Raw genomic sequence first — 17,826 nt, 5'->3', positions numbered from 1 at the left:
TTACTACAGAGAGTATGCCTTGGGTTATGGATAAGGATTGCCTTTAAGGGGTAAGAAAGGGTGGGGAAAAGTTCCTACCCTGAGAAGGGCTCAGGGCAGTGTCTGTTCGTCCCATCCTGCTCAGTGGCAGCTGGGAGAGGAGAATTCCCAGAAGGGGTGTTGGGTTGGTCCCTGGGGCTAGTGGGGCCCACGTAAGTGCTTGCAGCCTTAGAAAGTAGCAGAATGATAAAAGGACCACAGGAAATGTAGGGAGGAGATCACAAGATCTAGTTTACATCCCCTGCACATTCACAGATCCTTAGGAAAGAAGATGCTCTGGTAGTGCCTAAATTTAACACATCAACTTCCTAGGGGTTCAGGATCAGAGTCAAGGTGATGTAAAAGAGAGAAACAAATGCATCATTTCTTATGTACCTAGGGGTGCTGCCTGAGATTGGACTGTGCTTTATTCCTGATCCTTAAAACAATGCTGTATAGCATTAGAAGGACCCTCCTAACCACGGGGACTTTGGCTTCACCCCTTTTAAAAGGATGCCTAGAGCACTTGCATTTCCCATCAGCCCCACCAGGTCCTTCTGCTAGGCTCTGGGCCACAGGTCAGGACTCCCATCGGGAAAAGGGCTGGGCTAGCTGCTGTTAGCTCCATGGGCACCACAGACACAGCAGAGCCCTGAAGACAGAGTCTGGGGATACAGTAGCCCTCATTCCTCTGTGACAGCCCCAGTAAAGATGGGATGGAGGAAAGCAGGTCTGAAGCCTGAGGTCTTTTCTTCTAGAGAAAGAAGAGGAAGACCGTGGGGTACACGGACTGAGCTGGAGGCAGCCAAGCCCTGCAGGCAGTGATGCATCCTAGGAAGTGGAACGTCCCTCTGGCCTGTTGGGCCATGGCTGACCTCCTGCTGGCCAGCTCCCTGGAAAAGCAGCACTGGGTACAGGTGAGCCTGAAGGAGGGGCAGGTTTTAAGATGGACTTAGATCTACTGACCCAGACATTGCAGAGATCCGAGAAGAATCTCGGCAACCCAACCAACACTGACTGAGCCCTGCCCTGAGCAGACAGTGCACAGAGTTCAGTTCACAGAGTTCAGTTCACAGAGTTCAGTTCACAGAGTTCAGTTCACAGAGCAGACAATTCAGAGAGTTCTATGCAACGCTCATTCTAGTCCCCAAGTTAAAAATGAGGAAACTGAGGCAGGAGGATTGAGGATCCAGGGTTGCTCAGCTATGGTATAAGACTGAAGTAAGCTGATCTGTAAGTACATCTATAGCTAGGGCTTTGAAAACAAAAAGCAAGATATTACAGGTAGAACAGAGATGGTTTTGGGATCAACAGATGAGGAAGGATTTTGGCAGGAAGTTGTGTGAGTTGAGATCTAAAGAAATCATCCAAGTGAAAGAAAGATGGAGAAAATCCCAGTGAGAGGGAACAGTGTGTGCAAAGGTCCTGTGCCAGGAAAAACTCTGAAATAGCCAACAAATCAAAAACAGCCAAGATGTTTGGAGCATTTTGAGAGAAAAGAAAGGGGCTCAGAGATGACACTAGATAATGCAGGCCAGGGTACAGAATCTAGATTTGATCTGTATGCCAGGCCACTGAAGGGATTAAATGTTAAAGTGACATAGTTAGATTCACTCAGGCCAAGTCTAACCCACAGCTTGCCACACAAAGGAAATCTATGAAAGGCTACGGAATATCTCAATAAATAGACTCAAACTAGATTTCAGAAAAGATATGAACTGCTGGATGTACAGAAGAAATAAGATTTCAGCCTTTGCCCGTGAGGAGAACAAGCAGTTTCGCCTAATCCAAATTCACTTTCATGCCTCTCTGCTTAAGCAGCATGCAGAGCCACTGAAATCCACAGGCACATCATAAGAGAATAATTTCAGTGATCATTATCAAATGCCTCTATTTAGAAAAGCTCAGAAGATTGTATTAGCACAATCCAATATTTATGAAATGACATTCTGCTCTAACGAGGGGCTGAAAAAATTAAGATTAGATGCAAGTGTCATGTCTTTGGGGGAGAGACAATGGCGTGGGGGGAAGCAGCGGTCTCACTCAGCTGCTTGCAATCTCACTTTTCTAATCTGTAAGATGGGAAGGGCAGTAGCAAAGGACACACATGTGACCAGTTATTACAGGGCCCAAAGGCCTTTGATAATGTTTATCATTCATTCCTTCATTACAAAACCACTTGATTAAGACTATTTGCCCATCCATCCATGCATCCTTCTAACAAGATGTCATTTAGTACACACTCTGCATGACACACTGCATTAGGCACTACAGATAAAGCTATGAATGATACTGCTGTGGTTTCTAGTCACAAAGAACAATTCATCTAGGGGTACAGCACACAACAAACAAATAACAGCAGCTATGATGCATGTCACTGGAAAAAAAATGCACTCTACCATTGGAATCATTACAAGGAGAGCTGGTCAAGACTGAGGTAAGAAGAGGAAGTACCAGACAATAAGGGGGAGGAAAGAGCTCCATGGAGAGACCCAGTGTTGTATGAATTCCTGAGGCAGGGAAGTCAGAACGTTCTGGAAGCTGACAGAAGCCAGAGGAAACTGAGCACAGGGGACGTGGAACTGGATGCAGGTGGAGGTTGAGGTAGGATCAGCCATGGGGCCTAGAGGTTGCAACCGGTCTCTGGTATTCTCAGAGCAATAGGAGGCCTCTCAGTGTTTAATTTTGTACTGCAGCACAGCTTTATTACACCTAAGGCTTCTGTCAACTCTCAAGAGAAACAGATATAATGTATGTCCTTAATAGGAATAGACAGAGCTACCCAATGGCCTCTTGCTTTGGAGCCAAACTCAGTCAATAAGGCCACTCCCCCCTCTAGACACTTCCGACCATCTTCTTTGCCTCCAGCTTAGTCGAGTCTGAAAAACATGCTTCTGCAGAAGTTGCCTAGAACACATGATACTAGGTAGTGAGCTATGGAGGTCTAAAATTCCTAAGAAATGTGCAGGCTGGAGGCATAAATGTTGGAATTACCAGTGTACAGATAGTAGCTGAAACCATGGGAGTAGGGAGGCCGTCTGTGGAAAGAGTATCAAGCAAACTCAAAGGAACTTCAGCATTTAAAGGTCAGGTAAGCTGACCAAGGAGAGCAGGAAAGCGTGTCAAGAAGGGCTGGTGGAAAACAAAGATGGTGTGTGGGCCACGTGAGGGAAGACCTCTGGTCAGGGAAGACCTGTAGAGAATGGCTATCTTCTCCAACAACCATCGTCTCCCCAACTCTACCAGAGGATGATCTTAACTTTCTAAGAGCTGCAATTCTTTCTGGTTCATATCACCAAGTAAGCCTTTTTGAGACTCATCTTATCCAAGTATGCCCTACTCAAAAGGTGTTTTCTCTGAGTATGAGGTACTTCCCCCAAAGTACATCAGCTGTATCTCTCAGAGCTTGGCCCATGCAAGTATCCATCAAGAATTACATTGGGCTTCTGAGCCCATGAGTGAAAGGTAAGGCTGGTATTCAGAACATCAGGATACTAACACTATGACTAATATTCTGATTTTAGGAGTCCCCAACCTGTGTCTGTGTGGCCTAGAGTGAAGCAGATACTTCAAATTCTCCTGTGGCTCTTTCTTCTCCTAAAACCCCACTGCTGTCAAAACTTCAAAGCAAAACCTAGTGATGCCTTATGTATAGCTAGAGCTTAGAATCTCAAAGTTAAAGGAAATCCTAAAGGTCCCCAAATCCAGGTGACATGTGACTCTCACTACATCCTGAAGAGTTCACTCTGAGGACAGAGAACTCACTACCTACAGTTATCTGTTGCCCTCCCAGACAGCTCAAACTTAGGAAAGTTCTTCCCCCGTGAGTCATTGTAAAAGCTAGTCATTGCCATTATAGCCCCAAACCTAATGGATCACGTACCTGTGGGCACTGCTGGGTCCAGCATTGGTTTCTCCCATGTGTTAATCTGCTCCCAGGTGAACCCATTGGTCCCCAGAGCCACACTATAACCACAGTTGCTGTAGTGCTCATCAAAGGAACAGCCTCCTGCAGACAAAAGAGAGAGGGGTAAATACATCCCTGTGTCTGAGACTTGGTTCGTTACCCCTGTCTCATCAGCTCTTCATTTACAGCTTTGAATTTGAAACTCTAGAAAAGACTAAAAGAAAAAGGCAAGCAAATTGGATTTTTATATTAGTTTTGGTGCTCTCAGGAAAGACACTGGCATCTCCAGGCCTCCCTATTTTAAAAAGTTAATAAGGCTAGTTACATTGATTTCAATCTTCCTTCCTGAGAAAGTAAACAGCAACGTCTCATTCTAAGTAGGAAAAATGAATGCCAGGGCATGCCTCTATAACTGCTTCCTGCTACATGGAGGGTTGCTGGGATGCAGCAGAAAGAGCACTTGCTTGAGTCTAGTAAAATTGGACCCACCCTTTAGCTTTACAAGGCTGTGTGAGCTTGGGTCACATGCTTAACACCTCTGTGTCTCAGTATCCTCATCTGTACCATAGCGGAAAATATCTACCTCACAGAAATATCAAATAGATTAACATGAAAAAAATAACTGGTACAGAACACACTCTCCATACCCACTTCCCACTTCCTTCTCTTTAAATGCAGTCTGAAAAATCATTTTTCATTGAGTAAGAAGTTAATCTGTGAGAAATCAGATAATCATACTCCTGGAAGATAGTACAGTTAAGGCTGATAGTGTTTAAAGCTTTTCCCTCTAACCTAAAGTTCAAGCCATCCACCATTTGACAATAAGTTATGCTCATCTGATTCTGACAAGAATCCCCTGAGCTTTGTGTGGTAAATTCCCTCAGGGTGACACTGAAAGGGATGTGGGACGTAGAATGGAGCCTCCAACTAAGAGATGCTTATGTGACCAAGGAAAGAGGAGCCTGCTATATTCTGAAGGAATCGGGAAAAGGAGAGGAGGATAATTAATAGGGTTCACAAGAATGGCAACATCTCCATGAGTGGAGAGCTGAAGGAGGTGTATTCCAGAGGGAGCCCATAGGCATGAGGCAGTAGCAAGAATAATCTTACACCAGCCTACTGGCTGGTCTCCCAGACCCATTTCATACATTGTCTATCTTTTCCACTGTCCCTTTCCTGTCTCCTTGATTTTCAGAAATCTCTCATACCATCATCACCCTCCATTAAACACACATACAACCCTCCATCACACACAGAGTATCTGCTATAGAGTAAATGCTATATGCCAAGTGTTCCTGGGAACAGCTGATTGAGATCCCTCCAGACTATGGATTTAAATGAGAGAAGGAAACCATGGCCAAGACATGGCTCTGTATGTCAAAAGGCTTCATTTGTTCCTCTTGCATACACAAAACACAGTTTCCAGGCCTCCTTGCATCTAGAGATGACTATGTGGCAAGTGCTTGGAACCTGTAATAAAGTGATAAAGTGATACCAACTAAAATAAATCTCTTAAAAGCAAAATCAAAAAGCAATCCTTTCACTCTCCACTGTGAGGACCTTCAGTGCTGTGGTGGAGAAGTGGTATCCAGGAAAAAGTCTAAATGCTTAAGGAAGAAAGCCACCCAGAAAGTTGCCTCACCAGTAGTATCAGTACTTAACTTCTGGGGAGCAAAATATAAACCTTTTTTTCTTATACCATTGATTTCTTAGGGTTTAGTTGTTAACATAGCAGAGCTTTGCACATCCTAATACAAGAAGCGTCATACCTCAGTACTTAGAAATAATTTAGAAGCATGCTTTCCTGAGTATTTACTCTAGCAAAGCAATATATTAGACTCTGATTGGCTATGCTGTCTGATTAGCTTTCATTTAATCCTCACAAATGGGAGGTACATTTTATCCCTCCTTTAAACATAAGGTAATTGGTGCATCGAGGAACTAAATCAACTGCTCAAGCCACACAGAAGAAAAGTGTTGGAGCCAAGATTAAATCCATGGCAAGCTAAACACAGATCTCCTGCTCCTTCTAATAGATCAGAAAGTCATTCCCCCAAACCAAGTACAAGTCATGCTATTTTAAGGTAAAAAGAGAAGACCAGGCAGATAAAATGCTCTGAAGGTAATTGGTCCTCTCAATTTGAATCCATGTCCTTGTTTATTCTAGAAATATTTTCAATAATGGCCTTTTTTAAATGGGCTCTGTTCAGGGATACAGGACCGACAAATGTTGTGGTTTGAATCTGAAATGTCCTCCAAAGGCCATGTGCTGGAGGCTCTGTGGCCAGCTGATGGCTTCACTTTTGGGAAGGGACTGGACCAGGAGGGCTCTAATTTCATTGATGGATTAATCTATTGATGAGTTCACAGCTCAGTGGGCTTGTTAGGAGGCAGGGCCTACTTGGATGAGGCAGGTCATGACAGCGGGCAGTTAGGGACTAATCTGGTACTCAACTCCTTCCTCTTGGGTGCTTTCCCTCTCTCTGCTTCCCAGATGCCATGAAGTAAGCGGTTTGGCTCCACCACACCCTTGCTCCACGAAGTTCTGCCTCAAGCGAGGAAACCACCAGTCCATGGAATTGAACCTCCAAAACCATGAGCCAAAATTAACTTTTCCTCCTTTTTTAAGTAATGTCAGGTACTATGCCACAGCAATGCAAAGCTGACCAACACAACTGATATGATCCTTACCCACACAAAGTTTGCCAAGCACAGGGAAAGACAAGCACACAAACACAGGTGCTTTCATGTAGAGGTTTTGTTGCTCAAAGAGGAAGTAATAAATTTTAGTTAATGGCTTAATTACACAGATTCTCTATACACAGATTTTAAACACAGATAGAATTTTACACAGATTCTTGCCTTTGTCTATGTAAGAATGAAGAAGGTTCACAGGTAAACCCTTGGGGATCCCAGGTCATGAATCACAGGCAAGATCACCCTGACAATTGGCCTTAGTCTGCTGGCCAGTTGCCCAGCTCTCATTTCCTTGCTTCTGAACAATCATAGGTAGACAGCTACTTCTGAACTGACTGCTGACAGGTCTTGCCCCCCTAAAGACTAGGGACACACCTCCTCTTCACAGCCATTTCCTAAATCACCTTGCTTTCCCCAACCACTGAACTCCAATGAACTCAATCAGCATATAGTGTGCAAATGTTTTTTCCCTTTTAGGAGTCTGACCTTTGACACTGGGGTCCCAGGCTTCTTGCAGTGAGGATCTTCAAAGCCGTGGAGGAGCACTCAGAGTGACATCAAAAGCAGCCTTGCATTCTAACTTGAGCCACTACTTCTTTGAGATATTCAGGCCTGCAGCCAGTTCTATCCCATTCTGCTGGAAATTGTCATCTCTTATAAGACCATCAATGTCCCTCCTACAGAAGAGTCTCTAAAAGATAAAGATCTCTCTCTCTCTCTCTCTCTCTCTCTCTCTCTCTCTCTCTCTCTCTCTCTCTCTCCTCTCTTCTGGATCTTGGCAGTACACATGGATCATGACTTTTCTATGAAGCTCATGGACTCCCAGCAAAGCAGGAAGTAAGGCTAAGGCTGGTAAAGTTCAGTGCCCCACCATGTTTTGGATAAACTTAGAACATAGACTACAATTCAAGGGATGTGTCTAATTGGTCAGTGGTATAGCCTAAGGAGCCTCAACATAGAATCAGGAGGTATGGCATGGTAGTAAAAATCAAATAGGCCAGTTAAAAAAAAAGAAAATCAGGACAGAACAAGGGAGTTGCAAATCCACACTAAGATTTCTCACATGCCAGTCTTCCAAAAGGAGGATTACATGTTTGGCTCTGAGCTTCCCAACACCCAATATTAAATGGAAAAACTGGCCATGTACTGGACACTATGTTCATGCAATAAAAGTCCAATTGCTCAGGAAAATGACAACAAATCCAGGAGCTTAGGTCAAACAAGAGCTCTTCTGCAGGAAGAATCTTAACAGAAACATCATATCCCATAACAAAACAACACCCATATCTGAACCAACCTCCACACCAAGAATGCATGGCCAGTTTCATGAGACTGTTAGCATCACCCAAACATGCACTTTCAGAAAGCAACTCATTGGGGCCCAATTCCACATGATCTATACACCTTGCCCTTGTTGGTCTGACTTGACTCAGAAGTGTTTAAAAATATTCAGGAGATGGGCTGGGGATTTAACTCAGTGGTCCCTGCGCCTGCCTTGCAAGCGCAAGGTCCCAAGTTTGATCCCCAGTACCAAAAAAAAACAATATTCAGGAGATAGAAATACACATAATAAGCAATTTTTGAAGTACTGGATATTGAACCCAGAGCCTTCACACTGAGCTACATCTCCATTCCTTTATGTATTTTTATTTTGAGATACGGTTTTGCTAAATCACTTAGGCTCAGCTCAAACTTGTGATCTTCCTGCTCCAGCCTCCCAAAGTGCTGGGATTACAGGCATCTACTGCCACAACTGGCTTACTAAGCATTTTAAAGCAGTCATCTCTGGATTTTCCTTCCTTTTAACCAACAAACTGAGAAACAGTGCTCATGAGATCGAAACTGTACACCCAGACAGCAATTGGCATTGGCAGCTGGTGACAACCTCCAAGCCCATATGCCTTCCTCAACTCTGAGCCTCCTTTTTTCTGGTATGCAGGAATAAGATGATCACCAGAAACCTTCTAGTTTTAAGGCCTATGCATTCTAGAGAGTCAGAAAAAAACTGGGAAGTCTCGGGAGCTACAGAGATGTAGAATCACACTGCCAGCCCAAGTTCCTGCTACTGTGCCATGGCCACTAGGACCTACCGAGGGGAGGATAAGAAAGGAAAGTCAAGCTTGCCCTGGACCCAGTGCATGCAACATTCAAAGCCATGACCCTAAATCTCATCGCAGTTCCTGTTCGTCTTTCAAAAATTGCATCTGTCTATCTTGGTACAATTCCTAGGGCCCATAACACCCGACAAAAAATGTTTAGCATTTATTGCAGGTGTTTGTGGAAGATGCCTTAGGGATGACTTATGGTTGAAAGGATTCCCAAAAGAAACTCATTTTGGATGCCAACTCCAGTCAGGTATGAAGAGTAGGTGGCCTCATTTAACTGATGTCAACACAACTGCATTTGTTTGTTGGGGGAAAACAAAATATCTACCTCCACCCCAGAAACCAGGCTCTAGAGGTCACAGCCTGATTTGAAGACCTACATAACTGCAGCAAGTCAGGGAAGAGTAGCTACTGTCAAAGAACCCTGTACCCAAACAGAAGAGCTATTTCACTGGGCAGGTTGAGGTCAAAATATGGAAAAGGCCCCAGATGCTCTCATGTGAGTCAAGCATAAAAAGTCAACAGAGAAATGGAAAACTGTAGCAAGGAAATTGGATTTTGAAAATCCATTTGGATTTGGTAATGTATAGCATATCAGCATCTGTAAGGGAAGCAAAAATAGTGCAAGATACATACTTTAGGGTACATTAAAGCATAAATAGAGTTTATAGTGCCAATCAGAATTTTTTAAACATAAGCTCTTCTTTTGAAAATGAGAAATAGAATTCAATAAAAATATAAATGTGTCTGCTTCTGCATTTCTCAGATATGATCCTATGTATTCTTGAGCAGAATTAAGTTCAGAAGAGGAATTAATGCTTTGTTGGGCTTCTGCTGTGTACCAAGCACTGTATTTGAGCTATGTAGATGTATATGTAAATCTGTATGTATATGAATGTAGGTAAATTTCCCAACACCACTCGCTAAAACAGGGGTCAGCAACATTTGCTATAAAGAACCAGATAATAAATATTTTCTGCTTTGGGGACACATAGTCTCTATCACAACTACTCAGATCTGTCATTGTAATGGGAAAGGAACCATAAACAATGAATAAACAAATGGGCGTGGCTATGTTCCAATAAACATTAATTTAGAGCAATGGTGGCAGGCAAGATTTTGCCTAGGGGCTACTGTTGACCACATCAGATCACCTGTAAAAAGTATATCACATACAGCAACAATAATAGTAACACCTCCAAAAATAATAGTAATAACTCCTTTTCCTTACAGCTGAATTCTGTGGGCCTCACCTACACCATCTTTAGCCCTCCCCACAGGCCCTGCTATTGTTACCATACCCATCTTACAGATGCATCACCACAGGCTCTAATAAGTAAATGCACCCACATAAAGCAGAGGAGCCATTAGCCCTAAGCTATGTGGGACTAAAGCCTGGGTTTTTTTCCCTTGCTCCATTCCCGTCCCTTTTAGAACACAGTACTCTACCTGTTCATAGAATCTGAGTCTTACTCTGCTGCATCTGGAATAGAAAGTTCTACCTTTAGCACAGCAGTGGAGCTAAGTGAAGATAGAAAATGGTAAACATAAAAAAGTGAAATCTTACCTTTAGTTTCTTTACATAATGGGAACTACTTCTGGTAAAATGCATAATTCTGACAAACATAACCAGAAACCAAGGTAGTAATAATTCGCAGTGGGTAAAGATACACCGAAACAGCCCCTTTGCTGACATAAGTACCCAGAACTTTAAATCCCAGGACCCATTCAATATCCATCTTTATGATCTCAGAGGATACCTATTGCACAGGGGACCTGGGATATCTGAGGTCACAGGACAGTGCCTCTCCAGCTACAGGTTCCAAAGATCCAAGAGAACAGGGGGATGTCACACTGGTCTCCACCCAGAGCCTCGCTCAGAGGATGGGTTTGATCTTTATTCAATGAAGGGCTGAATGCATTAAAAATGGATGTCACTCATGGAGAGGAGCCAAACTGGAGCCCACAGAAGGGCCTCTTGTCGATCAGTAAGTCATTTCTTAAGGGAGAGGGGAAGCCCAGTGGAGGCCTTACATCAGGGTAGGGATTCAGGGCTTAGAGGTCAGGATGGACCTTTTAAGAGCATGGATCCTGATCCTTCAAAGATGGAGATTCTGAATCCACAGAGAGAAGGGATGGTAAGAAATGAACTCAGAAGAACCCATGAGACCACCAGGTACGAAACAAGACTGGAATGAAACAAGGGACAGGCCAAGAAGCCATGAGAGCAAAAGTAAGAGTATTGTTAGGCTGCTCAGGATTCACACAAGCAGGGCTAGAGTAGAGATGCCAGGCCCAGGGCATCACGACGCAAGGACAAAGAGACGGGTTCAGAGAGCTATTGAGCAGAGAGCAATCCCAACTGGATCTGAGAGGTAATAATGATGTCAGGCCCTAAACTATGTGTCAGGCACTGTGTAAAGTATTTATCAAGAGTAACTCATTCAATTATCATAAACACTATCACTCAAACAGAGATGATCATTAGCCCCCACTTTAGAAAGAAAGAAACTAAAGCATAAAAGGTTAAAAAGATTTGCCTGAGATCACAGAAAACACAAGTGGTAAAGCTTGGTTCTGAACCTAGACCTAGAACACACCTACCCACTACGCTACATTGTCATGGCAATGAACTGGGAAGGCAATCTCACCTCAAAAGGAGCTGTTTGAGGGGAATGGGTGGCAAAGCAGCCCTTCCTCAGCCCTGTAAGAATGCCATTGAGCTATCTCCATCCCCCGACCTCCAAACCACTGCCTGGGCCTAGCATGTCAGTCTGCAATCTCAGAGGTCAAAGCTTGGGAGTAGCTCCTGTGCCTTCAACTCACAGCGGAGACCGTGGTGCAATGGGGAGGGAACAGGGAGCCAGGAGCTTGAAGTCAGGCAGGAAGGTGCACTGGAGTAGGGGATAGTTAGAGGCTCATACAGGCCTCACTGATGTGCAGCAAGCTCATGCTGTGGAGCTATTCAGACCTCGTATGTAGCAGGAATAAATGGCTAGAAGGCACAAGAAAGGTCGGGTGATGAAAATGGCCTTTGTTATTTTTTAACTAAGAGGGGTGGCAGTGTAAAACTCTTTCTGTAAAAAGTCAAATAGTAAATATTTTCAGCTTTATGGGATGTATTAGTATGATGAAGTTGTGATAACAAAACAGCCCATACTGAGTCATTTAAACCACATACTTATTGTTTCCGTGTTTTGAAGGTCAAGTGCTCCAAACCAAAGTCCGGCAGGTCAGGCTCTGGTAAGGACTTTCTTCCTGGCTTGCAGGCAGCCATCTTCACACTGTGTGCTCCATGGCCTTTCCTTAGTGCAATCAGGCAAAGAGAAAATGATCTCTGGTGTCTCTTTCCAACCCTGTGCAACAAAGGCCTTATCCCCATGTCTCCATCTGACCATATCACAGGCACTGTCTCAGAATACATGGACTGAGGTTACGGTTCAACATACGAATTCTGGAGGGACACAATTCAGTCTATAAAGTGGTGCTTTAGTTTTCAATTATTGCATAACAAGTTACCACAAAGTTAGATGTTTAAAACACCTCTTTATTATCTGGAGTCTTTGTAAGGCAGAAGTCCAGGTACTGCCAAGTTGGACTTTCTTATTAAGGCTGCACAAGAATGAAGTCACAGTGACAGCTGAGCTACATTCTTTCTGTACCTTGGGGTCCTCTATAGTGCTCACGTAGTTTGGGCAGAATTCAGTCCTGCATGTTGATGCTCTTGCTGGCTGTGACCCATGCTCACCGTTAATGCCACCCACAGCTCCTAGTCACAGAGTCCTTCATGAGCCCTCTTGTGTTTCAAACATTTTCCTTCATGCTGATCCCAGTTCCTACAAATGATTCATCTGTTTCAATCGGGTCCATGCTTTTAATTAAGTAAAGTCAACTGATGTTGTGCCTTAGTTACATCTGAAAGATTCCTTCACTTTTGTCACTATGATAACCTAATCAAGGGAGTAAAATTCATTATAAATCCAGTGCCATGCTGGGGCATAGAGTATACAGGACACAAGAGGCCAGGAATCTTGGGGCCAGGTCAGAGTTCTGCCTTTCACAGCAACCATGTGGCCTTTGTCCCTGAGACACAGCAAGCCACCACCATAACCAATATGAAAAGGATGGGCACAGTCATAGTCTCATAAAATTTAATTTATTCACACTGTGCTTACAATTTCATACTGTTTTCACATGTCACAAAATAGTATTCTTCTTTTGATTTTTGTAACCATTTAAAATGTAGAAACCATCCTTCAGTTGTGGGATATATAAAAATGAGTCAAGACCTAGATTTGGCCTGCAGGCTACAGTTTGCTGACTTCTATTCCAATGACATAAAAATTTCCAATGTTAACACAGTCACTGAATTTTAATGGCAGTACTGTACCATGGATCACCATTTGAATGTCTGATGTCATGTGCTTTTGCCATCTCCCCAATTCTTGCAAAATGTTTCTTCTTTCTCTGGGAAGCGAAGGGGGAGCATGTCTCCCATTATTCTGATGTCATATACTCAGACCTAGCATAAGGTACAAAGTGAGGAACTGTAACCCAAACACTTCACTACATTACAGCATGTGTTCTTCACAGGTGAGGAGTAGCACTCCTACTTTACAGATGAAAAAAACCAAGGCTAGAACAGAGGACATACTCAGCACAAAATCAAAGGCAGAGCCAACACTCCCATCAAAGACTTCTTTCTTGACCAGAAGACCTGAGAACCAAGAAAACCCCCAAGATAGGTCCAGCTACAGAATTTATGGGGTTCAGGGCGAAGCTGCATACAATGCAATCTCCTTGTTTACAGTGGTGAAGAAATCAAGATGGCAATAGCAGAGAGTGTTAAACTGAGTGCTGGGGTCTGCGGGACTACACAGTTTGCAGACCCATCAAGCCAACCCTGCTCAGGGTACACACCCATTCTAAAGATAACATATCCCAACCCCAGAGTCATTGAGATTCCACCCCTGTGCTGACAGATGCTTTGAAGGTAGGGCAATGTCTAAGCAGGGCTTATTAATCGTGAGCTGCCTAACGCAGGTAGCCATGTCTTGCCCCCGGAATGAATGTAAACTAGCCTTGCATAAATTGAATTTCTTTTTTGAATATCTAATTGAATTTGCAAAAGTGTGTGCCAGGGGGGTGTTTAAATAAGTGCACAAATATGATAAGAAGGCCTTCACACCATTATATCTAATTCAGTAAGCAAAAATAATGGCAGGGCACATTCCAATTAGTGTTTGATTTATTTGCTTTAACAAATCCAATTAGTAGAATGTTTTATAAAGTCATCCAATGTCAAACACTCATGGACTCAACAGATAGAAACAATACTTCTAATAGAAAAAAATGTTTTAAAGCTCTTTGAACAGTGAATTTATTATAAATAAGAAAAGCCTCTCTGATGGCTTGGACAGCCCCCAAGGACCAGGGGAAGAAGTGTCTGATCTATTCATTTGGTTCTTTCTCTGTAAGACTGTACAGCAGCACAGGTTAATGTGGTCCATTATACTAAATCCAGCAAGAAAACCAACAAAGGTGGAAGTTAGCCAATGGACTTCAAGGGAGAATAATGAACTTGCTGCTGGGTATCTTCTAGACCAGAGACGTGTCCGGACTTCCAAGGCAGCACAGTGCAGTGGGGAAAGCACTGAGCTCACAGAAGTGGTGATGTCCTGGGACCTGATCAGATGCTCCTGGGCCCTTGCTGGGCCCGCATTTTCTCATCTGTAAACGAGCAAGTTCAGTAACATCAGGAGTCCGCAGGGCCACTCGCCTTGGGTGGCAGATGATGTTCTTTGCCCACTGAGACATAACACATGGTAATGGTTAAAATGATGGGCTCTGGAGCCAGCTTCTAAGGTCTGCTATTCTTCTATTTAGCTATATTACTTTGGTCAAGTTATTTAACCTTTCCATGTCTCAACTTCTCCACCTATAAAACTAGAATACTAACATTTTTCATCTCAAGGTTTCTATGAGGATTGGGGGAACTAATATTTGTAAAGACTTAGGATGATGCCTGGCACAAAGTTGCCAAATAAGTATTTACTAAATTAATGTTTAAACTCAATATATTCATCAGACATGGAAAAGGTGCCACACCATGCCGAGGTCCCCAGTCGTGCAGAACACACGCTGAATCAGCCCACTGCAGACAGGCAGGTCTGTGCATGCCCTACCGAGGTCCTGAGTCCCGGGGAAGACACCAAATCACCCTACTGCAGACAGGCAGCCACCTGATTCCACACTACACAGACGCAGAGGGCATCAGACTCCCAGACCAAGGTACTGAGTCCCACTGTTCCCGGCCCAGAGGTAGGGGCTTCTGAGCCGTCGTCTCACTGCTCCTGGTTGAGAGGAAGGGGCTTCCAGGTCACCATCCCTCCCACTGCTCCCAGCCCAGAGGAAAGGGCTTTTGGGACACCTTCTGTGCCGTGGCTCCTGGCCCAGAAGAAGGGGCTTCCAGGCCACCATCCCTCCCACCGCTCCCAGTCCTGACGTAGGGGCTTCTGAGCCACCATCCCACTGCTCCTGGTCCAGAGGAAGGGGTTTCCCAGCCACCATATCTCCTGCTGCTCCCAGCACACAGGAAAGGGCTTTTGGGTCACATCCCTACCGCTGCTCCCGGCCCCTTTCCCACCTCACCCAACTCAGAGGAGGTAATCCATGCAGGTGCTAACAGCCTCCCACCCCAGTCGAAATGAGAAAACATGTAAATAAGTCTCAAAACCAGACTTCCAGATCACCTACAGCAACCCCAAAGGGAAATGAAATGGAACACTCTGATACTCAACCACCTGGACCCACTGAACTGGCAACAAAAGGGGATCTGGGAAAAATGAAATCAGAAATAATTTCTCAGATAACAGGAGAAATTGTGCCCCTAGTGCAAGACATGATTAATAAATCTAGAGAGGAGCTCAGGAACATGATGGAATCCCAACATAAGAAACAAATGGAATCCATAAAACAGACGCAAATAGATTTCCAGGACATGAAAAACTCCATTGAAAGTCTACACAGCAGAATGAGCCAATGTGAGGACAGAATTTCAGATATACAAGATAACATTGCAATTAATGACCAGGAAAAGAAAAATTGCTTCAAAATTTTAAGGGAACATGAGAAATCAATCCAGCAGATGCTAGATGATGCACAAAAGAATAACATAAGAATGATTGAGCTCAATGAAGAAACAGGAGAGAGTGCAGATGACATAAAAAATCTCTTCACAGAAACAATGGCAGAAAACTTCCCAAGCAGGGGAAAAGAGCTTGACATACAGATAAGTGAGGCATATAGGACTCCAAATAGCCTTGATCAAAAAAAAATCTACACATAGGCATATAATTGTTAAGATTCCAGAAACACAACAGAAGAACAAAGTTCTCCAAGCAGTCAGAGAAAAGAAACAAATCACATACAAAGGAAAGCCCATCAGAATCACAGCAGACTTCTCAACACAAACCATCAAGGCAAGAAGAGCTTGCAGTGACATATTCCAAGCCCTAAAAGAAAACAGCCTCCAACCTAGATTGATGTACCCTGCAAAACTATCTTTCAAAATGAATGGAGAAATAAGATACTTTCATGACAAAGAGCACCTTAGGAACTTTGTGAATACCAAACCAGCACACCAAAGAATTTTACTCAATATGCTAGGAACAGACACTGAGGATCACAACCCCAGGAAGCAAAGCACAATGAACCCATCTGGCATGACAAGAAATTAAATGTAAAGGGAGAGAACCCAACAAAAAGAAAAAGTCATGGCAATGACAAGTCAGTACATTTCAGTTATAACCATCAATGTTAATGGTCTCAATTCACCAATTAAAACAAATAGACTGGCAGAATGGGTCAAGAAGCAAAATCCAACAATATGCTACATACAAAAAACACACTTAATTCAAAAGGAAACTCATAGACTGAAAGTTAAAGGGTGGAAAACAATACTGCATGCGACAGGAACCCAAAAAAAAGCAGGAGTAGTTATCCTCTTTGCAGATCAAGTAGATTTCAAACCAACACTGATTAAGAGAGATGAAGAAGGACACTACATCCTTGTAAAGGGAACAATCCAAGAGGAAGAGATGACAATCATAAATATCTATGCACCAAACACTAGTGCACCCAACTATATAAAACAAATACTAACAGACATGAAATGTCATATATGCACTAATACCATTGTAGTGGGGGACCTCAACACCCCACTGTCACAAATAGATAGATCAACTAGACTAAAAATAAGTAATGAAATACTAGAAACCAATCAAACTCTTGAACAAATGAACTCAACAGATGTTTACAGAGTCTTCCACTCCACAAAATCAGGAGACACATTCTTCTCAGCTGCACATGGGTCATTCTCCAAAATAGACCACATACTCACACATAGAACATGTTTAAGTAAGTGCAAAGGGATTGAAGTTATCCCCTGTACATTATCAGACCACAGTGCAATGAAATTGGAGATCCACAGCAAAAGAAACTCAAAAAATTTCATAAACACATGGAAATTGAACAACACACTTCTGAATAACCAATGGGTCACAGAGGAAATTAAAGAAGAAATCAGACAGTTCCTTCAATTAAATGACAATGACAATACAACATATCAGAATTTATGGGACACAATGAAAGCAGTCTTATGAGGGAAATTCATAGCAGTGAATACGCATAATAGGAAAACAGAATGAGCCCAATTAAACAACCTGATGCTGAACCTCAAGCTTCTAGAAAAAGAAGAGCAGGACAAACCCAAAGCTCATACCAGGGAGGAAATTATAAAGATCAGAGGAGAAATCAATGCAATGGAGACTAAGAGAACGATGCAAAAAAAATCAATGAAGCTAAGAGTTGGTTCTTGGAAAGAATCAACAAAATTGACAAACCCTTAGCCCTCCTTATCAGAAAAAGGAAAGAAAAGGCCCAAATCCATGCAATTAGGAATGAAAAGGGTGAAATTACAACAGACCCAGCAGAAATCCAGAGGATCATCAATACCTACTTCCAGAACCTATATGCCAATAAGATGGAAAACACAGAAGAAATGGACAGATTTCTAAGTATGTATGAATTACCGAAGTT

The 17,826-nt window shown here is 43.1% G+C and overlaps 1 protein-coding gene across 18 annotated transcripts in view; it reads right to left on the bottom strand.

The window, feature by feature from the left end:
* The window catches only part of Ptprt (protein tyrosine phosphatase receptor type T), a 1,083,111-nt gene that overhangs the window by 772,214 nt on the left and 293,071 nt on the right, over positions 1 to 17,826 (bottom strand). For all 18 annotated transcript variants that reach the window (XM_087197882.1, XM_087197888.1, XM_087197890.1 and 15 more), the window contains exon 2: positions 3,902 to 4,027. In XM_087197882.1, the coding sequence (XP_087054008.1) occupies positions 3,902 to 4,027 (126 nt within the window). The remainder of the gene's footprint in view (positions 1 to 3,901; positions 4,028 to 17,826) is intronic.

This window comes from Heterocephalus glaber, unplaced genomic scaffold (assembly GCF_053883595.1).
Source record: "Heterocephalus glaber isolate CG9 unplaced genomic scaffold, H.glaber_assembly_v1.0 deba00001673, whole genome shotgun sequence".
Lineage (NCBI taxonomy): Eukaryota > Metazoa > Chordata > Mammalia > Rodentia > Bathyergidae > Heterocephalus > Heterocephalus glaber.
Note: the sequence above shows the minus strand (reverse complement) of the source record. Positions and strands in the feature narration are given on the sequence as shown.